Source organism: Apium graveolens, chromosome 10 (assembly GCF_009905375.1).
Source record: "Apium graveolens cultivar Ventura chromosome 10, ASM990537v1, whole genome shotgun sequence".
Classification (NCBI taxonomy): domain Eukaryota; kingdom Viridiplantae; phylum Streptophyta; class Magnoliopsida; order Apiales; family Apiaceae; genus Apium; species Apium graveolens.
In genome coordinates, this window is record NC_133656.1 from 227,220,657 (window position 1) to 227,245,701 (window position 25,045).

General features: G+C 32.5%; 2 protein-coding genes across 2 annotated transcripts; both read right to left on the reverse strand.

Moving 5' to 3' along the window:
- Positions 1-868: 868 nt before the first annotated feature.
- On the reverse strand, positions 869-2,642 carry LOC141689558 (cytochrome P450 89A2-like). The gene has a single exon (XM_074493899.1). The coding sequence runs from the start codon at positions 2,534-2,536 to the stop codon at positions 998-1,000; it is 1,539 nt and encodes a 512-aa protein (XP_074350000.1). The 5' UTR covers positions 2,537-2,642; the 3' UTR covers positions 869-997.
- A 384-nt stretch (positions 2,643-3,026) lies between these two features.
- Positions 3,027-15,793, reverse strand: LOC141688879 (alanine--tRNA ligase). The gene is made up of 23 exons (XM_074493010.1): positions 15,460-15,793; positions 14,585-14,823; positions 14,345-14,485; positions 13,700-13,846; positions 13,446-13,598; positions 12,346-12,475; positions 11,341-11,437; positions 11,099-11,219; positions 8,669-8,728; positions 8,518-8,568; positions 8,355-8,450; positions 7,945-8,043; positions 6,992-7,114; positions 6,289-6,432; positions 5,646-5,717; positions 5,479-5,554; positions 5,264-5,406; positions 5,060-5,168; positions 4,794-4,981; positions 4,179-4,268; positions 3,891-4,073; positions 3,647-3,820; positions 3,027-3,335 (listed from the first exon to the last, which is right to left on the reverse strand). The coding sequence occupies exons 1-23, from the start codon at positions 15,758-15,760 to the stop codon at positions 3,258-3,260; spliced, it is 3,015 nt and encodes a 1,004-aa protein (XP_074349111.1). The 5' UTR covers positions 15,761-15,793; the 3' UTR covers positions 3,027-3,257.
- Positions 15,794-25,045: the final 9,252 nt, after the last annotated feature.

Genomic DNA, 25,045 nt, shown 5'->3' on the forward strand with positions numbered 1-25,045 from the left:
GCACTCCCCAGCGCCCCCTCTGGCCACTACAAGAATATATTCCCGCATTTTGCAAGGGAATTTAGCAACAGACAACATTCCGGCTAGGGTCAATAAACTGACTTGTTGGACACCATATGCTCTAGTAACAGTATACAAATTTGGGTTGCTAGTGAAGAACAATCATTTACTTTAGGCTAGGACTCATTTTGGTTCAGGGCCAAAAGAACATAACCAAAATACGGTACTTGCAAACTGTAGTATTGGCTCTTATAGATACTTCTAAGCAGCCCGGAAGCCATGAATTTTAATATGGTGCCTGTTACGACGAATCAATCATCAAATTTGTGTTGAATAACAACAGGTTAATGTGAAATCTTGGGAGGAGTATTTATGAAATTAAACAAACATTACTCAACCTAAATTCAATTCTAGCCTACTGGCTAAGAATCCCTTGATAAACAGAATCTAGGCAAAATGAGGCATACTTCACCAGACTAGTAGCATCAGATATAGCAGATTTGTCAATTAAGGACAACATATAACAACCAAATATTGACTAAACTAACACAATTCCAATATACCACAATCTGGAAAAAAGGAAACAAATTAACACATCTAGTACGCATTCAATCAATATGTGTATCGGGTGAAAGTAGGAGATCAACGTTTTAAAAATGCAGATTCGAGTGATGCACATCTCTGCACTGCTTTTTTGGACGATAAATAAGCATCTCCAAGTTGGATATCTCCCAGAAAAGGTTTTAAAGGATACAAATCTTCGAGACACATTTCTAAATATATGATCTCGGACATGTATATGACCTGAAAGATATGTTTCTTGTTCTAACAATGTGCATCTCAAATGGTTAGAAGACATGTTTGCTCATCATACTAATTAGGCATCATACTAAAGCACATATATAGTGTTACATTACATGTACACTGTAATTCCACATCAAATTTCACAGGTACACTGTAGTTTTACAACAAATTTCACCATCTCAATGCCTATAGGCTATGGTTTAACTCTAGGAGAGATGCTGGCAAGCAATGGATTCTTCATGCCAACAGTAAATTCTTGCTCTTCTGAAAGATCAACAGCATAATTCCCAACAGCAGCAGGCCTCCATTCAAAAGAGATAACCAAATTAGCCACAAAGTACTCTAAAAGTTGTAATGCAAGTGTGTAACCCGGACATATCCTCCTTCCTGCACCAAAAGGCATCATCTTTATCTCCCTGCTACATGTGATATCAAACCCCTCTTCTCCTCCATTCCCCGTCAAGAATCTCTCTGGCCTAAACTCCATAGGATCTTTCCACACCTCACTATCCCTTCCCATCTCCGCCAACATAAAATTCACCACAGCATTCTTCGGAATCAAATAACCATCAAACTCCACCTCCTCAGTCACCGAGTGTGGCAACAGAAAGTGACCAGGTGGATGGCGCCTCAACCCTTCCAACACAGTTGCTTTTAAGTATGGCATTCGCTGCAGCTCCTCCTCCTTCACCACCTTCTTCACTAATTCCTCTCCCTCTCCTACAACCGAGACAATTTCCTGATAAAGCTTCTCCTGAATTTGAGGATTCTTCACCAAATTAGCCATAATCCATTGCAAAGTATTTAAAGTTGTATCAGTCCCTCCATTTAGAAACTCCCCACACAAAGTAACCATCTCTTCATCACTCAACTTCCTATTGCCTTCCTCAGGCAACTTCAAATTAACCAAACTGTCCACATAAGCCACCACATCTTCAACTTCTTGCTTCATCACTTTCTCAAGTCTAGTTTTAATAATCGGAATCAAAACATTATCCTGATCCTCACGAACCGCGATAAGTTCCTTCCACTTCTTTTTAAATATAACCCTCCCTAGTTTAGGCCAAATATTAAGAAAATTATAACTAAACACACTCCTCAATAAATTTCTCTGTACTCTCTCTACATCTCTAATTTTTTCATCCTCCAATTTTTCTCCAAAACACATGTAAACTAGTAAACAAAACAAGGCATGCTGAAAATGATCAACAACTTTGATACAATCCAACCTGGGCTCCGATAATAGTCGTTGAACGAGAACTCCAAACGCCCATTCACGTCCACCAGAAAATGTTTTGAGACGTGCAGGTTGCATGATGGTCTCTGCCATGTTACGACGAAACAGGCGCCAGTTAGGACCATAAGAAGCTGAGCTGATGTTGTGCTGGTAACTATTAATAACATGGCCAGTGGGGAGTTCTTCAGGTCGCTCAGAAAAGATAGCACCAGCTTGAACAAGTGCACGGTGCGCAGAGGAGTGGTTTGCTATAAAGATGGCAGGGCGAGAGCCGATTCTGAGAGTGATTATAGGTCCATACTTGAGCTTAAAATCGCGTAGAATTGGTTCGAGCTGGAAGAATGTTTTACTTAGCCATATGAAGCTGCCAATGATCGGAACTGTGGTTGGCCCTGGCGGAAGTTTCTTGGTTTTTGAAGACTGAATGATGGACAAGGTAGATTTGATGAGGGCTGATATGCAGAGGGAGACAATGATCACGAACCATGTCTCCATTTTTTTGTGTTACAAATCAAATATGGTAACATCAATTTATATTCAGAGAGGACCAAGTCTTGACGTCTTTGTAATGGTTCTTAGCCTTACAAACTGGAGGAGTTCTAGATAAGTTGTAGGCTGCTGGATATAATGGTTATGTACGATAGTTTCGTTTTCTTAAGCTTCAAATTTTGATTCTTCACCTACTACGCTGACTTATATGCGTCTAAGTTTTCTCCGATTATAAATCAGGTTCAAGAATAAAATAAGTATATAGACAACCTATTTCAAAAAAATGGCATTCATCATTAAATAAAATTATTTTATTTAATAATATTTATATGTATACTATAAAAATTTTGCATAATAAGGAAATGAATAACAATCATGGCTTATTATTAAAAAGGATAATCCTATTCTTTTTCTATTCATTTTATTTGCCTCCATCTGCTACAACTCGAAATTAATTTACGGTAGGCTCTAAAAAAGAATTACAAGGCTATTAAGCTAAAATTAACAACCGGCTAGATTCAGTTTAAACCATACAACTTGTCATCCAAAGTTAATGTAGAACAAACTTTTCTCCTATTCAGATATTCAACTGCAAGTTCCCAATACAATAAACTTGTTATAATGGAGAACAGTTACTGTGTAATTTGTAAATTCCTTTGAAAGAATAAGACTTTCTATTTAAACTTCGGCTGCTTCTAGCAAGCTGCACATACAAAAGGGAACAAAATCATTTTCCCTTTAATTTCTGATCCGCGTATATTTCTGCATCTTTCATAGCTTCTTCCACATTTGAAATTACAGATCCCTGGCAAGAGGACAAGGGAATTGGAAAACGTTACTACTTGCGCATTGCATGCAAACAAAATGAACATAATTTAATAATTCAGTATATATATAATTTTATTGGAGAATTCCTAATTTTATATCATGTAATATATAAAACATGTGGTCGCACACTTACTCTAAACTATACGCCTTTTTAACATTTTACATTTCTAATTTCCCTCCGACTACTTATTTTTCAAATTTTCAGATAAGAGCTGATGCAGGACATAATCATAAATTCATAACTTTAGCCATGTTTGATAACAATATTCTAATAGACAAGTATACTACCTGCCCTTGAGCAAGACCACCTTTCCCTCCACCTCCCTTCCCATTTAACGGCTTCAAAGCTATCTTCAACCACTCCAAAACATTCAGCTGTTTGCTCTTATCACTTTTCTCTGGCACCCCAGCACATACCAAGGTCTTCTTCTCATCTGTGCTAATAACCATTACTGCAATCCCCTGCACAATCATAAAAAATATTTAACCACCCCGGAATATTATAGAAACCAGAAAGAAAGTTGTGAATAACCTTCTGCTCCATGACTCTAACAACTGCTTCACGCATGGCGGCATTGTCTGAACCAACACTGACACGAGCGATACAGAAACCCTTTCCTTCAGAGCAAACAGCTTCTGCCTTTTCGCTAACATCTTTAATTGCTTTCTGTATGTTCTCTTCTGCGGTTTTCTTTTTCGCTTTTACCACTTGGGTCTGACAATAGAGCACACGACGTCTTTATTTTCTTGTGATATGATGCAAGTATACAGGTGTATAAAGATAAGGTAAAATACTTCAACAGAAAAAGAAAATAAATACCTGCAGTACAGAAATTTTGGCCTTCAGATCAGTTTTCTTGGCCGTTGGAATAGGCGCAGACTCCACGCGGCCATTCAAGGATGTAACTTTCTGAAAAGAGGAAACAAGTAGCAAGTTTAGGTGTGAATACATAATACTCATTTGGCTTTTAATATAATAATGAGGTAATCTGAAAGGAGATCAAGGAGCTTGACATATATAACAAATGAACGAGAAGATGAACAATTAGCCAAAAAAAATGAACAGTTTAAAAGAGAGCTTTGGTCGTTTAAGAATCGTCAGAAAAGAATTACTGGCAGTAAATATTCACTTATACGAAAATAATACTACAGAAATAACATTAACATAATTATCTGATGACATTACATGATTTTTACATGTTTGTCAACCTGAAGAAGCAAGCAGATGGTAAGCAGGGTAAAGATACTACAAAGCAATCCATACAGAAAAGACCGATAACTAATCAAAATGAAAAAAATGCACTACTCTTATATGAGTATTATTTTTAGATACAACTTACAAGTAATATCTTCTAGTTAGATGTATAGATGAAAGATGGAAAGAACTTTGTTTCCCTGCTTCAGAACTATATTCTCACGAAAAATAATTGATTACCTGTTCCAGCAGGTCCCCTTCTATTTTAGATGCCTCGTTCACTTCTGCCTCAAGTGCAGAGGCCAGCTCTAGGGCCTTGAAAGCAGAACCCGTGGTAACAGCTGTAACCCGCCGGATTCCCTTCGCAATCCCTTCCTCAGATAAAAGCGCAAATGCCTCAGCCTCTCTTGTATTTGATATGTGAGTTCCTATACATTTCACATATATCAATTGTGTTTACAACTTTAATGTGAAAAGCACAAAAAAAAAAGTAACAAGATTTATACCTCCACAAAGCTCCACGGATATCGATGACCACTCTTTGTTTTCTGGATTAGCCAAAAGGTCTTCCACCTTTCTACCAATTGCGACAATTCTAACTGGATCAGGATAGACCTGTATCAGACAAACAAATAATTAAGATCACAAACCATAGGCAGATACAATCCAACAAGTCAACAGCTTATGATAGAAAAAGTGCAATAACTTACTTCTCCGAAAACAGCTCGTAAACCATTTACATTTTTCGCATCAGCAAGGATTGCCTCCTTTGAATAGACATCCAGTTCAGCTTTAATTTGCTCATTGACAATAGATTCAATTCGTTTTAGCTCTTCAGGCTTTACAGGCTTGCCTAAAAATATATATTTGAACCACTCAGAAAAAATGATTATATAAAATTGCACAACGCTTGTACAAAACTTACCGTGAGAAAAATCAAATCTTAATTTTTCAGCAAGAACAATGGATCCCTTCTGGTCAACATGATTACCAAGCACTTCCTGTTAAAGTGTAAAGAGTATATTAAAAACCCTCAATAACAAATATATATAAATATAGTCGAAATGAATCACAGTACTCTTTGAACCTTACCCTAAGAGCAAAATTCAACATGTGCGTACAAGTATGGTTTGGAGCAATGAGCTTGCGCCGGACGTAGTCAACCTGCAAAAGGGTTATATAAATACCATTAGATATAGCATTTAACATAGTCATAATTTAGAGAGTTCAAATGGTGTAATACTTTTTGTAATATATGCCAATCAGCTGGAAAAGCCTAGGTTACCCAGAAAACTCGTAATTGACCTTGACTCACAGTAACCAGAAACAAAAAGAACAGTACTAAAAAACATTCAAGTGTTTGGCGAGTCAATCTTCGTTGGTCCAGAGTGTCAATTTTACATTCCTAATAGGTGTTAAATATATATATATATATATATATGTTACTTTAGAATGTTGCAACAAATTAAAAATGAATTTGCAACAGGCTTACTTGGTACATTACAAGACATGGTTGCCTTCAGAGAACAATAATGAAATCACAGCATACAGTACTTACTTTTAGCTGAGAACTTGATTTAAGCATAAATTATCAAGGAACAAGATGATTTCAGATGTTTTGACTTTTTGTAAAACACAATCACATGGAGAGGTTAAACTCGAGTCAAGCCAGAGCAATTCAACAACTCAGCTATGAAGCTCTAGTAGACAATGCACTTCAAGGGTCAGATTGTACCTTACAGTTGACCCTATCGCCAACAGAGAATCTCCCACTATCATCTGTAAAATAGCCTATATGAACTATAAATCCTCCGAATGTTTGAACGTTGGAAACTTGAAATGTACCGAAGGGGCCGTCGAGTACTCCAGTGTCATATATCTACAACATAAATAGAAGGTGAAATGCTTGAGATCAGAACTTTTCTAATATAGCATGCCAAGAAATGGCTTGCAGATAAACCTATGTGTATGCTACAACTGTCATCAAAAGAAAAGATCAGGATTCACATGAAAGTATAAAGCTAGCCAGGAATGACATTTTCAAGCTTAAAATGAATTTATTACATCAGTCATATAATGATGAATTTCTAATATTCCTGCAATAATTATGATGCAATTCATTACGCTGAAAAACATTAAAACATGGGGGCAGAGAAATTATGGTATACAATCAGGTTGAAGGTTTCATTGGGCGGTATGGTATTCAATCCGGTAAAAGCTAACATAAGGTGGTATGGTATTGGATGAATCACATCAATGGCCTGCCTCATCCTAAAAAAGGTAACATAAGTAACCATTTTTGTTAAAAAAATTATAGTTACAGGCGAAAGACATAATAACCACACATCATCTACCACAATGTATTAGTAGATATCTCATCAGACCAATCAAAGATGCATCTGTGAGTATAAAACCTCCTGCCAGTATGATGTACACACCTGGCCTCCTTGTTCAGCATAAAAGCTTGTTGATTGTAGAACTATACCAACTTCATCACCAGCAGCAGTATCTTCCAAGAACTCGCTGCCGGTGTAAATAGCTTTAATTACACTGCGATGATCCTGAACAACAAATATACAACATTAACTGGCAAGTACAAATTCAACTACAAAAACAAAAAGGCAATACTATAATGACTAATGCAGTAAGATGAACTAATCAATGACGTTAATGTTCACTAAAGGAAGTTTCTAGTTCAGCCAAGAATAAGTTGTCAGACCAACCAAGGCTGTTGAACATGACCTTCTACAAACTTGATGCAAATATTCATGTGCGGTGATCAAATCTTTCCATACCTATATTTAAAAACCTTCTAGAAACTAGATTTGGTTCCTACTCTATATTTATCAGCAAGAATTGGACTGGATTGAATTGGATAAATAAGGCCTAGACAATGAGCTCAACATAGTCAACATTGCCATGTCTTTTTAGATATCAAAAAAACTTCACTGCTTCCAATAGCATCAATTAGTATTCTAGAAGTGAATACTCATTCCAATACCGACACTAATATCATTCAAACATTGCAAGCAAGTACAAACATCAGTCTTGTATGTTTGATGGTTGTTCTCTACCACTTAATAATAAGTCAATAAATGTATAAAGTATTATAAACAAGATTCGGGATAAATTATTTATACTTCTCAACTTCCAGTGGATTGTGATTATATTTATACCTGTACAAAGACTGATGTATCAAGTCAACATGTATGCGCATCCTACAAGTCACAACTAAGACACTAGCATGCAGAAGCACGGCATACATGAAAGAAATTATAGAAATTACATACAGCTGCACATAGTCCAGCATAGAACTGGCAAGAGACTACTTTAAGAACATAATATCCTGATCTAATTAGGTTAAAAATGGCATCTATGACCATTAGCATACCTTCCATGTAAATTTGAACATATCATTTGTTGTTGAAATCCCTTTCTTCTGCAAAGCTGAAGTAGCATCAGCATCCATAGCAATTGTTTTACCAGCTTGCTGTCAATATAATATTATTAAATATCAGGATAGTTGGTGCTGAAAATATTTAGAGTAAAGCTCATGATCATGATGTTCATCAACCTATTAATATGCCTATAATTCTGTGGTAAATAGTAACATCTGTGGTTAGTGGAAAACAACATCCAGACAAGTGAAGAGTTATCTTATTCAGTATACTCCCAGTACTTTGCAAAACAGAAAGCAATTTGGGTTTATACTAGGGAATAAATCCACAAAACATAATGAAGTGAAAATTATTACCCTATTTATAAATGTGAAAAACAATAATTACGAGGTGAAAATGTTACCTTATTTTGAGCATTTCTTGACCTTTCCCTGGCCTCATTCATTGCTTTGTTGTAACCATCAACATCAACCGTCAAGCCTCTTTCTTCCGCCATCAACTGATAGAGAACTAAAATGAGATGCTATTACCCCAAAAAAATGGTAATTAATATAGCACTCATCAACCTGAGTCAGATCCAACGGGAAGCCAAAAGTATCCCACAAAAGAAATGCATCCTGCCATTGTAGATCCAATTGAAAGTCATAGTTACACACAGGGGAACAGATTGTTAAATACAGTATATAAATATATAGATATAAATGTGCATATGCTTACCTGCCCACCTAGTACTTTCCCCTGAACATCTTGAGCAGCCTTCTTAAACTTCTCAATTCCCTGACAATATTTTAACAAACAATTACTATTTTTTATAACTGATGTTTTGATGCATGCTAATTTAACAAAAAACAAAAATGACCGAGGAGAATAATAAGCAAACACAAAGTTAAATGTAATTGACTGGGGATCTCATAGTCTGGACCTCTGGCAATTATAAATGTTGGTTTTTTAGCTTTTCTTTTTATCTGCTCCACATAACCTGTATGAGTTCAGCATTGTTATTGTTGGCAATTGTTGGTCTACCTTTATCAAAATCTCAGTTTAGCAACAGATTTTTATTTGGATTTTGAGAGAGTCTAGTCATGACCTCTCATTCAGATGCCGACTACCTAGCCTCGAAAACCTTCCGAGGGATACTACTAATGCCTACTAACAAAAACAAAGGATTCCACCTCTTTGCAATCCTTTTTATTTAAATCGTCAACCTTAAAACATCAAATTTCAACATTGCCCATGTACTGGGGCATGGAAGTGATCCTAAAGGCAAAGCATTTTCTTTAGTGCCATGTGCAGGGACATTACCTGTGACTGTAAGAAGTCTTTTAAAAAATAGACATCTAATTAGACCTGGCAATTCGTTCGTGTCGTGTATTTTCGTGTTTCGTGTACTTGAAGGTCAAATACAAAACCGACATGTTTAGGGTTCGTGTACTTTCGTGTTCGTGTACTTTCGTTTCGTGTCGTTTCGTATCGTGTTTTTCGTGTAAAATCGAATATTAATATTAATTAAAATAAATTAATAAATAATTAAAAATATAAGATTTTTAGGTAAATTATTAAAAATATATATTTAGATCACATTTATATACATATTATAAGAATAAGTAATTATTTTAAAAATGAATATGCATATATCTATTATAAATATACATATATACATTATAAATATTAATATTTAATTATAATATTTATCTATGTCGTATACTTCGTGTCGTGTCGTGTTCTCGAAGGGAAAACACAAAACCGACACTAAATCTCGGTCGTGTACTTTCGTGTTCGTGTACTAAAATGGCAAACACAAACACTAAATTTTCGTGTCGTTTTGTGTCGTGTAAGTCGTGTCGTGTCCAAAATTTCCGGGTCTACATCTAATAGAAGATGATGTTTTCCAGAGGTGCAGCTCTGAGTAAAAAACAGTAGAGCATGCTATTTTTTACTATGTTTGGGTGAAAGATTTATGGGAAAATTGCAGATGCTCAGCACTTACTAATTCCAGATCGGCAGGCTCAATGTGCGATTCAATTGCAAGTTGGAACTTGGAAGGGTAAATAAATAAAAGTGAAACAAAGTACAGTATGTCTAGCTTGGTGCATCTGGACTGAGCGAAATAAGTGGGTGTCTAAAGATAAATCTACTCCTAACCCAATTCTGAGTGGGTGTCTAAAGATAAATCTACTCCTAACCCAATTCTGATGGAACGTGTTTATAGACTAGTGGAAGATCAAGGAAATTATGCACGAAGAATTTATAATCACCAATTAACAGGAGACCAAATGAAGAGCATTAAGTAATGGCAGGCACCAACGGGAGTAATATAGCTCAACACAGATGCTTCACTAGCAGATGAAGCGTGGACAGTAATGGGTGTGGTTGCTAGAAACCATGGAGGTAAAGTTCTATCTGTAGCTACAAAAAGAACACATGCTTGGTGGCCTCCAGAAATAGCATAAGGGAAGGCATTAGTGATGGCAATAATGTTAGCAAATAGATATAGTTTTTTAAAAGTCATCCTGGAATCCGATTGTAAATAGCTCATCTCTCGCCTCAACAGAAGCATCACTCATCTTTCTGATCTTGATTTGGTATCAGGTGATATCTTAACCTTGTGTGTTAATTTTAAGTCCTTCAGCTGGTCTCACACAAAGAGAGAGGATAATAATCTAGCCCATCGTCTCGCGAAAATAATTCCTTTTAGTCAAAAGTGTGGAAAAATCACTGTCCTACACAGATTGAAAATCACTGTCCTAGACAGATTTCTTCATTTGTAGCATTGGATGTTTTCTCCCTCTAGCAATTAAATGGTTCGAGTTTCAAAAAAAAATTAAAATATTTTAAATCTTCTAATAACTGAGAGCAAAACGGCTTTAATTTCCTGTTTAAAAAAAGATTCAAGTCTCGTATCTTTTACTTAGTAAGAAGATTCAGTTAATAGTAATGAATATTGTGGCTTTAAATAGCCATGGACTAGAAGGTGCTATTTAATATTATCTATCTACTAGAAATGTCGCAAAAAACGTAGTGCAATCCCACAAAATTCCATAAAATGGCCTTATGGTACTCTAAAATAATCTTACAATCCATTTTTTAAAGAATAATTGTAATCCGCTATATAAGCATAAATAAAAAGAATTATGGAATGAAGCTTACATTGACCAGTGTCCTGCCAAAGCTTTTCTCCTCTGATGCAATAGTTTCCACGATATGATCTTCGTTTTGCTTTAGCTCAGGAAAAACATCACCCATTACCTCCACCACAACCTTCACCAACCTGATTCACTACATGTTCATTAATTTTGCTTTATGTGATTTTGTAAGTAACCACTCCCTTGTTTTAAGAAGGGGTGTTACATGAAAACACTAGCATAAGATCTATAACTAATCAAACTTACCCATTAAAAAATCCTTTATCAGCTTTCAGGACTTCAGTACCATAACGTACAGCTCGGCGAAGAATCCGTCTAAGAACATATTCGCGTCCTTCGTTTCCTGCAACATTAAGATTGCCATGAGTAACAAAGCCAAACTGATTGTCCTGACATCCTCCAAAGAGGAACGAAACATTAACTTCCAACAGTATGAACGAATGCCACAAACTAGAAGCTAGTTACTATCTTGACATACCAAAATATGTACAGTTAGTTGCCGAACAATAAATTGATTAAACCTACATTTTTTCTTATAAACTTCTTCCTGTAAGAACTTCCACATCATCCTATATGTGGTACACACCACACCGCACTGGTGGCTTCTAAAGTTATATCTGAACTGGTACCACACACCAGTACTTCAGTATGTGTGGAGGTCAATCCCCGTCACCCACAAAACCTGTAGTAGTTTTAACCCCTTCGACAACTAGGACATAATTAACTTCTCTCAATCAGTATTTGCTACTCTCAACAACAAAGATGGCTGCGAATGTAATGGTAAACTACACAATAACTTCAAATATGAAGATAAAGCTGATTTTAAAGGTAGCATTGGAAATTCCCTTAAAAGGAAACCAAGGGACTAAATTTACAGGTGTATTCGTTCATATATTATAATATTTTCACGCAAGGCTTCATGCATCATAATCTCTAGGTCTAGATAATACATCACATTTCTCAACTTCGTCTTAACTCCTAATCACCTACATAATTCACGGAAGAGGGGCAGACTAGTTTCTCCTAAAACATTTTTAAAAAAATCCTTAAATGCAGACACACACCAAATACAGAGAAAAGAAAAAAATTGTAAAAGACCAACTGGTTAGTCGCAACATGGACACGACAAAGCCACTGCCGCAAAGGTCATATGTAGACAGATTCAGAAAAGAAAGTACAGCCAAAGGTAAAAATATAGCAATACGGTATACTAGAAAGAAAAGTGACAAAGATGTCAATAAAGCCTTTCACCTGGATAAGAACCATCAGCAATTGCAAAGGACAGAGTTCTAATGTGATCGGCAACAACCCTGTAAGCCATGTCAACCTTGTCAACATCAGCAGGCCCAACATTTCCCGAATATGGACGAGCTCCAGTCGCCTTAAATATTGACAAAATAACAGGAAGAAAACATCAATTGAAATCTATATTTAATAAACCACTGAAATCTAACTAATTTCCTAACTGACTCGGACCGATAATCTTAGTATGTCTTAGATTCGCAGAACAATTCACTTAGTTTTTTGGAAAATGCCTACTACTTGAAACTCAGACCTTTATGTGTAAAACAAATTCCAAATATTTTAAGATTACTTTTCAGGTATCCATCTTTGTAAACTATCCAGTTACTAACTTGAGAAACTTCTCCTAAACTTATACACATATTGGCTAATGTGTTTAATTGTTTATACTTGACCAAGAAAAACCTCGAATTCTTTGTGCAGGGAACAAAATTTTTCTTGCTAAAAATAATACGGTAGTAGATAATAACACCTTAAACTACAAGAGACATAAGGTTCATGTGCTGAACCCAGAAGAAATCGTTGAATTAGTCGGTCAAAATCACTGCACATGTATTACCTTATTGAAGATTAAGATCAAGTGCATTGTACAGCCGAGCTCATGTGTTATGATTAAGTAAAACCTAGTTATGGGAAGACGTAGAGATATATGCGGTACACACAGCCAGCGGCAGGCTGCCCATATGGGAAAAATAAATAGCACAACAAACTAGCACCGCAAACATACTGTAGAAAACACAAGAGAGTAGTAACTAAGAAGAATTTATACTTGAAAAATACACACTGCTCTCGTTTCATATCTATATACCCATATATGTACTGGATAATTTTTTTTAAAAAAAAAACATACTTTCTAATATAAGACACATTAATTATGTAGCACATCAAAATAAAGTCAATCTAGACACTCAAGGCTTATCTTGTAAATATCACCACTACTCTATCCTTGATATAATACAGTAATAATTAATGAAACCCATCTTATTCACATTTAATTCAAACTAACAAAACATAACAAAAAATAAAAATGCACTGAATTGTTATCTTACCACTTGAATAGCATTAAATATGGGTATAAATACATCTGTATCATAATTGCTCATCTTGTTCTGCAGTATAGAAGTCAATCTTTCAAAACCCATTCCTGTATCAACATGTTTAGCGGGTAAAGGCTTTAGAGAGCCATCTGATTCCCTGTTAAACTGGCAAGAAAAATTTTAAACTTGTGAGGGGGTATAAAGAAGCAATCTTATCAATCCAAATTGTATTCTGTACTGAATTTGTTAAAAATTCATAATGCTACCTGAATAAACACAAGGTTCCATATCTCAATCAATGTTGGATCATCATCATTAACCAGATGAGCAGCATCACGGTTGCCTATTCTGTCGAAATGTATCTCAGTGCAAGGTCCACATGGACCAGTATCACCCATCTCCCAAAAGTTATCCTGCCCAGAGTTGCAGAGCATGGAACAATATCATCAGATTCGATTTGCTACATATTTCAAGTATTTATACCGTTTATAAAAATTATGTTTCTTATTACAGTTTGGGCTACCTAAGGGTGGGAATTCTCTTTCAAAAGAAACAAGTTCTACAATTTACCTCATAAAACTACATAGGGCATGAACACTCAGAGATCACCACTTAAATTCTAACACTTTATCTCCTAGAATTATATTTAACAAATACAAAAAGAAGGCCTAGTAACGAGAGAGCTTTACTCTACGTCTACCTATGTCCTGTAATGCCTTATGAATGTGCAGAACAAATTTGAATACTCTGGAACCTCGGAAATATAGTGAAAATTCTATAATAAGTTATAATCAAGAAGACATGAGTAAGCCAAAAATCCCGTACAAAGACAATCCATCAGTTGTCATAAAAACAGTGTGAAGGCACAAGCTATTTTAATCACCAAGAAAAAACTAGAATAAAGTTCTTACCTTACAGCCAAATGGCAATACGCGTTTCTCTGGAAGAAATTTGAGCCACAAATTTTTAGCTTCGTCATCAGCCGGAAGGCCTAATTTTTCATCACCGCCAAAATATGTAGCATATATTCGATCCTCGGGTAATTCGTACACCTAATATTAACGACCAACAAGAAACTAAACTAATTATATACGCACATATAACTGCTAATAAGAGGTCAAACACACAAAACATAACACATCCGAACATGCCTTAGTGAGAAGCTCCCACGCCCACGCGATCGCCTCAGCTTTAAAATAATCCCCAAAAGACCAATTACCAAGCATCTCAAAGAAAGTATGATGATAAGTATCCTTACCAACATCGTCCAAATCATTATGCTTCCCACCTGCTCTAATACACTTCTGCGTATTACAAGCACGCGTCAACTTACTCAACTGCGTATTCGGATCAGCAGTCCCCAAAAATATTGGCTTATACTGATTCATCCCTACAAGAACAACAAAAAAACACAATACATCCCATCAAACAACAACTCAACACTCTATGCACTTCAAAACCGCATAATTCTCATCATACTAAAAACCATAAAAAAAACACACAACTCAACACTCTAACCACCTCAAAACCGCAAAATTTTCATCGCTTCAATGATTTCAAACAACATAACTGGTCAAACTACTAAAAAGTAAAAAGTGATCCATTAACACAGTAAACAATCAAAAAACTCGAATACATACTAAATATTCTAAACAGCTAAAAATTAAATAACTCGAATACGATTTTAGCTATTTAGAGTATTAAACTGTAAGAGCTGTTTAGTATGGTAAAAATTGTTAATATGTTAATTGTTAAGAAAAATGATCCATCATATAACAACTCAACACTCCAACCACCTAAATACCGCATATAACAACTCAACACTCTGACCACCTAAAAACCGCGTAATTTTCACCACACAAAAAACCGTAAAAACACATCAATTAACACCATAACCGAACATTCATTTAAACAATTTCAATCAACGCAACGTGTAACATCAACAAAACAGTAAAAATCAATCAATTAACACGATAAACAATCCAAAAACACATAAAATCATCCAAATTACAGAAAACTAACTGACCGGCGTTAGCGAAAAGAAGAGTAGGATCATTGTGAGGAACAACAGGGCTAGATTTCCAATTAACATGCTTCTTCTCTTCGAAAAACTTGATAAATGTTTCTCGAACTTTGTTAGCGGGCCATTTGATCTCTTCGGAGCCCATGGCGATTGTAGATTGTGCAGAAGAGTGAGAAAGAGAGCGTTGAAGTAAAAGCCTAATTGGAGACCAACAAAACGAGGATGAGAAGAGTGGAGGCGCTGATGGTCTATAAGAAGAAAGAGTAGTATGTGTGCTTAAACTCAACGCCAGAATTTTTCTCATCCATTCGTGATTTGTCCGTTTTAATGTGTGTGTTTATATATTTTGGAGTACTGTTACTGTGCATACCTCTATTAGGGTTTTGGCCTTTGACTTTGAATTTTAAATTATCATTTATCATACAAAGAAATCCTAATTTTTCTCCTCTTTTCTATAATAATTTTAGGATATTAAATAGATAATAAAGATAATGACATTAGCTTACCTAATTTAACATATTAATGATATTTTTATAAATGTATATATTTTGTGTAATTACAATAACATTTTCATGTATTTATATTAAAAGAACTCGAAAAAATTGTGTAATTAGGAAACTACATTATTTATTAAAAATATGAGAAAATCTATTTTATAAGTCAATGAAAATCATTTTTATTTTACAAAACATCTAAAAATTAAATCATTTTAACTATAATTTTTCTTCATTATATATGAACATATAATGTGATTAGGTTGCTAACTAAACTATAACAAGGATTATTTTCTTATTTTAATTATTAAAAATAAAAATAAATAGCGTTATACATCTGTTAAATTGTTATACAACTTATCATACTAAATTACAAATTTATAATTTATAATTGGTATATATTTATACAAATATATTAAAGTTAGAGTTATTATATTTATGAAATAAATAAAATTTTAAAAATACTTTTATATTAACGGAATTTGCATGGGTTTAAACTAATTTAAATAAAGAAAGATGATAGTATCAAAATTGGTTTCCAAAATGACACCAGGCATGTTGTGATTGGTCAATAGACAATTAATAAGATGGACCTTATACATTTATATTACTAATCACCAATTAAAATAACTCAAAATGACACATATACAATATCACATCATTTTGAAATTATTATTTTTACCCAATTTTAGGTCCTAACACGACTCTTAAATAAATAACAAAAGTTGATGAAATATAGAACCCGAGAATTAAGGCCATCTCCAATATTTGTATCACTAAGTGATCCAAATTTCTGATCAACTCTAAGAGTGTGATTCAAATATTTGAACCAAATTACTTTTTACATATAATAATATATAAATATCATATTAAAAAAATTTATCTTAAATTTAGCATTTAATCATTATTAACAATTTATATAATCTTTCATAAATTAATTAAATCAAAAAATAATAATAAACATAAAAATATTAAAATTGTGCACTTAATTCACGAAAAACACAATTATTGCAATAATTAACATACAAATTATCATTGATACACACTAGTTTTCCAAATTAGTATATTCTTCTTACAAATACTCAATTAATTCATCTTTGAATGCAATATGTGCATCCTTTTTAAAAAAAAATTAATGAAATTATGTGTTCTTATTATTTTAAGTTTTATTTTAAAAATAAAATTTGTTAGCTATTAATTATATTCTTTTATTAATTATATAATTAAATAATGAAAAATTAATTTAAAATCTTATAAATTACAAACAACAAAAATATTATTTTATATTAAACTAAGTGATCCAAATTTGAATCACCGTTGAAATATAATTTAGACTAATCTACCTGAAATTTGGATATTTAGATTACGGTTGGATTTACCCTAATGCAACATATGCAGCAGGCAAATCTTGAACATGTCAAACAAACAATCATATGTAAATTAATGTGATAAAATAGTAGTGTATGGCCTTGGAAAATCCATAAAATTCCATGTAAACTCTTCATTTGGTGTATTTATAGATTTATAGATTATTAGTCATCGACCCCGCTTCGCTAAGGCATTTTATAATTTTATTTTATTTATTTTGTTAAATTTTGTTTAGTTACAAACAAAATTCGTTTTATCATATTAACAATAAATATATTAAATTTGGAATTAATTTTTTTATATAAAATTTGGGCTCAAACATTCAATTATAAAAGTCGTAAATATTTCATAGGATGAATTATTTTAAACATAAAAATAAGAGGTATTTTTTGCGAATATTAAACTTGCAATCAATGGATAAACTGGCAAGCATGAGATTTCTTGATCAGGGCCAAGCCACCTTTCAAACCAGATAGCATGCCATAAATTAGCAATGAATACTAACTGAAAATGGTCGAATTTAAGTATGTCATCTTGAAATATTTTATATGCATGCCGAAAAGTTTTAGATGATAAATATTAGGCATAGTTACACAACAAACTTCTTATTTAGGGTACTTAAATTTTAACTTGAATAGGCTTGAAAGTCAACTTGAGTTTTTTAACGTACAGCTTGGCTTGAATCGATATTGAACTTTTTTAATTTCTCATATGGAAGCTTACTCTCAGCTTTTCATTTTTTCATCTCTTATTCATCTGATTTTTTGTTTTCTCTTACCTTTCTTCCTTTTCAAACCTAAGTACATGCATGCTCCATTTCTGTTTTTAATTTGTTCCTTCTAATTTTTTATTTTTCATGTATTAAAATAATTATCATATTAAAATTTTAATTTTTAAACTTATAAATTATGATTTATCAAATATCTCAACAATTTAAAAGTAAATTATGTAAAAATTATCAAAACATTTAAATAAAGTATAAGTTATGATGTTTATATCGACACTTTCCAATTTTAAGTTATACGTTACATTTTTTTTAGTTTACAAAAATATTCATGTTCATAAATTTATCTATTATGATTTTTAGTTTGCATTACGAAAACAACTTATTGTTGCATGTTAAATTTGTATCAATTTATGTCGCCCCTAAAATATGATAAACACAATGGTGCACTTGATTAGTATTAGAAAGAACGAATTTTCTATTATGTGCACATGATAATCGCGTAAAATTATAAATTTAATACATTTTGATAGGGTTTCTTTATAATAGTAGTGGATCTCTCTACATTCATAAAAAAATCCACAATTAAAAATGACCGAAATTTCTATTTTTTTTGTGCTTATCATGTATCAATGGGCATATAATAGAAAAATCTCATATAAAAACCGTAGGAAGAATAAAAATTTGTATGTAGATCTTCATGAACATGTCAAAATTAGTGGTAGATAAATGGACCTTATATGGATTTTAATAGGCCGAAACTGTTAACTTTTTACAAAAAATAATTTTAACAATTTTGTATTATAGCAGCATTTTTCGAAACACATACAAGAACTTAATTTAGGTGCAAACACTTAAATATATACATTATCTCTATGTCAGTTTCCGTGGTCGCCTATTACTCTAAATTTGGATCATTTTCTATCTAAATATACCTGACACATGGCCTAAATCCAGGCCGACACAGCTCATCTGTCTAAATCTTTTTAATAATATAATATTAATTTTTTATCTTTTACATATTAGTTAATTTATTGATTATATGTCAAAATAATGTAGTTAGTATACATGTATTAAATAGTTTTAAGTTATATTTTAATACTTTTACTTTAATCATAATAATTATAAAATATAATTATATTAAATCCTTAAATTATTTTGATTTAAATATAATATAAATTGAGATATTGAATTAATCAAATAGATTATTTTTTATCCTCCAAAATAGTCATAACTTGTCGTAATTAAGATTATTTTTCAATTACATTAATAAATTTATTAAGTTTCATATTAATAAAATATATCATTTATTATTATTAAAATAATAATATATAAATAGCTAGACAAATATAATATTAATATATTAATTTGGATAGAAATTTAGGACAAACGGTTGGAATAGAAAAATACCTCTGTCTAAATTTAGACTAAGATTTAGCCCAAAAAATGCATCTTCAAAATGTGCGTAAAAGCACATATTTGAGTTTTTTTTCCTGGAAAACTTCCTTTTTCCTATCAATTATTTCTTGAATTTTGACATAAGATCAGTGTTGTAAAAATTGAAAATTAGACATTATCGGTTGAACTAACGATTTAGGATTAATCGAGAATCGGCATTTATTGAAAGAATTAATCGAACTAAAAATTGAAAGCATATTAAATATTAAATATTATTTAATATATTACTGTGATTATAATATTTATTTAATATTAAATACTATTTAATATATTCAATGGACTGAGGCAGTAGGTATTTAAACTATATGTAAGATTGTATTTGTTTAATTGTGTTCTCCAACTACATGTATATAAATTAGGATTCCTAAAATAATTAACGTCTTTCAACATCATTTACAATAGGGTTTTCCCTTGAATACATGATAAGCACTAAAATTATAAAATTGACTCATTTTGAATGGTAGATATATGCATGAGGTCCACTATTATTAAGAATGAGGAGCCAATTAAAATTTGGTTAGACTTACGAAATTTAGTGCTTAGTGTTTGTTCTTGTGCAAACTATAAGAAAACCGTTTATAATATAATTTTAACACAAACTGAATTCATAATTCTTTAAGAGGGTTATTACAACATAATTGATAACAAAACGCTCATCAAATGTAAGAACACAACTTTATTGTGATCATTTTTATGTATTAACAAAATCTATTTTTCATAATAAACCAAGTTCATACTTAATATAATAAGTTGAGCACATGCTCCTACAGAAAAACTGATTGCATCAACTACATAATTTTCTTAATTTCTTCTCCGATATGTCAATCTTCAATTCTTAACTTTTCAAGTTGTTCAAGCAAAAGCTCGTGTTGTTTCATAAAGTTGATGCAAAATTCTTTATGGTTTTAGTTGAGTTCACGCACATGCTCCATATTAATTGCAGTATTCACATTCAGATTTGTGAGTCAATTCTCTATATTCTCCCTCGAGTCAGCTTCGTATTGGTCGATCGCCCCATAACATTATTGTCATCATCCAAAGTGCTAGTGAATGAGTTCCTAGCAAAAAAATTGGAAAGCCAAATGAAAATCTAGTTTCTCTAAAAAATTATATAAATGTATTTGTAAAGCACAGTAAACATGATTATGTTCCTCTTAATACAGTAGAACATCCGTATAGTAATAAATTGTAATAAAAAATTACAGTCCAATTTGGGTTAGTTATAATTAAAAATAACCTCTACATTGTAATATTCTATACTTTTTCTAATAACAACATTTATTAATTTTTCCTCTATATAAGAATAAAAATACTTAAAATATTTTTTCAAAGTTATATCATTTTGGTTAACACTGTATCATTTATCTTGCACGTCCATAATCACTAATTAACATGATTACCTTCTTATTAATTTGTTTCAGATTCTTGCATTATAATATGTTATATAATTTTTTTTAAAAAAGTTATGGTATGTCTTATAAATTCATGTATTCAAGATATATAATAAATATATATTTTTTAATTTTTAAAATTGAAATTTATATGTCAACCTTTAATAAAGAATGACCTCTTTACAATAATATATTTTTCTAAATCCCAACAATATTACTGTATAGAGGTTTTACCGTATTTATCTAAGAAACTATAACATTATAACAATATGTACATAATTCTGAACAGAGCTATAGATGTAAAGTACTACGTACATAGTTCTACATATAACAATTATTTTGAACCAAAAAAAGTGAACCTCGCATATCATGGGATTGTGTTAAAACTTAGAATCAAATTATATTTAAAAGGTTTCTGGCTTATATTGTTTAGAGCACATACTATATTATGTGTTGTCTTGCCTTTGTCAAAAAGAGATGACTTGTTCATCATATATATAGACCACATTGGGGAATTGTAAAGGACCTCCGGATAAATCGAGTTAGGTACATTACACAGTATAGATCGTTGAGGTTCTTGAGAGTAGGTGTTTAAATATATACCAAGTTGTATAATTAAATTAACGTGTACAAAGGAATTAGAATTAACCTCTATTAATGCAGTAGGGAAACATTGTAGTAGTTCTCAATTCATAATATCACGAGCATGCTCGTTTCCGCTAAATAGCCTGAACCTGTTTACCAAAGCAGCAAAAGTGTAAATAATGTAATTATTTAAGAAACAAATACCAAAATTTATAAACTCTAAAAAATAGCAACGTGTAATGTAAATTAAGCTAAATATTCAACAAGCAATGGTATAAAACATTAAATAGTAGAAATTTTTAAATAAAATAAGTAAATATAAATTTTTAAATTTTATCTCGAATAATTTGTACAACTTTTTCCCATATATTTATATAGGTATTATGAAAGTGCAACAAAATATGGGTTCATATTTTAACCAGAGAAAAACTGTTTAAATTAATAATATATGTTTTTTTCCTTCCAAATACATATCAGGTAGAAAAAATTGGGATTATATTTGGGCCGGATTTCATATGTTAATGTGTGTCGAATAGGCGGCAAATTTCCATAGCCTATTGATAGGGTACTTCTATATTGTGGGAGAAAGCAGATTATGAACTCTTTCAATATGGGATTGACATAAACCTTGGTTGAAGTAGCATCCGAGAGTGTGATCACCCTTGTGTATTGGTCCAGTGCCATTTTACAACTTGAAATAATTACCACATCAGATGAAGATGCTGGAAAACAGCCATATTCAGAGCAGAGCTTCATTTATCGATAAAGCAATATCATCCCACAGGCGGATCTTGAAATCATAACTGCATCATTTTAGCAAGTTAATTAATATTTAAAATCATACCTGCATCATTTTGAGAGATGAATTAAATATTAAACGCTTTAGTAAGAATGAGTTACAACAGCTAAATTTATAGGTTAAATTCTCACAAGATTCAAATTATAATTCAAATTTTACACACTATCCCGAAATAAAAAGAAATTCAAAGCAACTTCATTCCGGAGCTATTAAATTATCATACATTATTCTTTTGATGCAAAAAATCTTAAACTAACATAGAGGCGAGGCATTTTTTGTACTGTACACCAGTGAAATTTAACACAACTTCTCTTAATATGGAGCAATCTATAACAAAATATGTACGAACTCGTAGAAATTTATAAAAAAATATACATCCCAAATAATCTTGAAACAATGCATCCAAAACACAACAATGCATTTAAGACACAATTAACAATTCATAATTAATTATGTTACATGTTCTTTAATGGGCAATACCAAGTTAAACCTGCAAAAATAAAGATAACATAAGAAAAAGTTCGAGGACAGTAGGAGATTTGTTGACATAATATTGCATCACAAAAGCTAACACATCGCAAATCAGTACCACAAATTATTTGAGCATGAAAAAAATATGATGCGGAATATAAAGAAAACAGTAAAAACAAGCGAACATTGATTTCATCTACCAGTTCTTGTGCTAAAGTTTACAAACACAATTTTTTTGAAACAAACACAGAGGAAACCCATTTATTACTGTTGTGCAAGACATGCTTGTACCTTAACAAAAATAAGACAATTTGTCAACCCTATGTAAGTTATATTGTTATCTTAATTTTTATTTTATACTTCTAACACTTATAGTCTGTAAAAATGTCAAAAGAGCAGACTAGAGTTTTTTTCTATAAACAGTGTCAAGCCTAAGAATTCTATCTGGAAGAAGATCAAGAAGATCATGCCTCAGAAGAATTATGAAGAAGCTGTTTTACGAAAAACATTCTTAGTCAAGATCTCTACAAGTCACATATTTAGTGTCATAGAGAAGTCATTCGAGAACTCAAAAGACTTATCGAGAAGTAATGAAAGGCACTAGAGAACTCACAGAGATATCGACAAGCCAAATTGAAGACATGGAGATTGGAGATATCGACAAGTCATTTCTTCACTAGAGAACTCAGAGTTATCGACAAGTCAATATTCATTAGAGAACTCTGAGTTATCGATAAGTCAAATTCCACTAGAGAACTCAGATATATCGATAAGCCAAAATTCACTAGAGAACTCTGAGTTGTCGACAAGTCAAATTTGATTAGAGAACTCTGAGTTATCGATAAGTCAATAAACCATTAGAGAACTCAGAGATATCGACAAGTCAAAGTGAAGATATGAAGACTAGAGATCTCTACAAGCCAAATTCTCTTATAGAGAACTCAGAGACCTCTACAAGTCAAATTTACTAGGGAGCATTAGAGATCTCGATGAGCCAATATACTTATCGAGATGTCAAGTTATCTATAGACCAAATGGAGATCTCGAGGTAAAATCTCAAAGTACAACATTGCATATCAGTTCAATATCCAAGATTAACAATCAACAAACAATCCAAACAGTTGGATTGACAAGTCTACAAAAAGCAGCTTGAAGAATGTGCAAGATCAATAGTGAAGATTAACTGATAAAGAAAGATCAAGATAATCACAAGATGCTAAAGATATGCTAAGCCGGAAATGATAGATTTATTTTTCTATAAATAGAAATGACAAGTGACAGTTTAGAAAAGTTAATAGCATGTCTTATTGTACACTGTGTAAACTAGTAGTTAACTGAGTTATAAAGTTAACACTGGTCCTTTAGTCAGAAGTAACAATTCAGATATAGGATCTTGTAACTATCTCAAGAAGAAGCTAAGCTCTTTATCAACAAAGAGCCTAGAAATTTTGTAGCAAAACATTCTTAATTTTAATATAAAACTAAGTGAGTTTTGAAGATTAGTATTCTTTATTTCCTGCAAGCTTAATTTCTATATGAACACATTTTTACTACAAGATTTAATTTACTTTGTTCAACCATAAAAGATTCAAGAGAAGCTCAAAAACAGTAAAACACATTCACCCCCCCCCCCTGTGTGTTATTCATTTTCTAACAAGTGGTATCAGAGTAAAATCTGAAAGTAAACAGATTCAAGATCTTGGAAGAATGAATACACAGAAAATCAGTAGCATCAAAATTCCTACATTTGACAAAGTTAACTACACTCTTTGGAAAAAGAAAATGATGATATTTATCAGGATGGCCAATCCACTCTACATTCAGATCCTCAAGAATGGGCCCTTCACTCCTATGATTAGAGTTGAAGAATCAACAGATGGTGATATGGTCATTCCAGCTCATTATGCTCCAAAAGATTCTTCTGAGTATTCTGAGCCTGAAAAAGAGAAAGTTTCCCTGGATAGTGGCTTGCAATTGATATTGATTGGGTCACTTGACAATGTGATGTACAACAACATTGTCAACTGTGACACTGCCAAACAAATATGGGAAAAGATTGAGATACTATGTGAGGGAACCGAAGAAGTTTGATCAAATCAGAGAAGGATATTGATTTCACAGTATGAGGGTTTCATGGCTAAGCCAAAGGAAAGTATAACTGATGTGTTTGAAAGGTTTAACAAGCTGATAAATGATTTGCAGCTTCATGATAAATACTATGAAGCTGAAGAAGTGAACCTGGAGTTCTTGCTTACTCTCCCTGATCATTTGGAACAGAAAATCGCAGCAATCAGGAAAG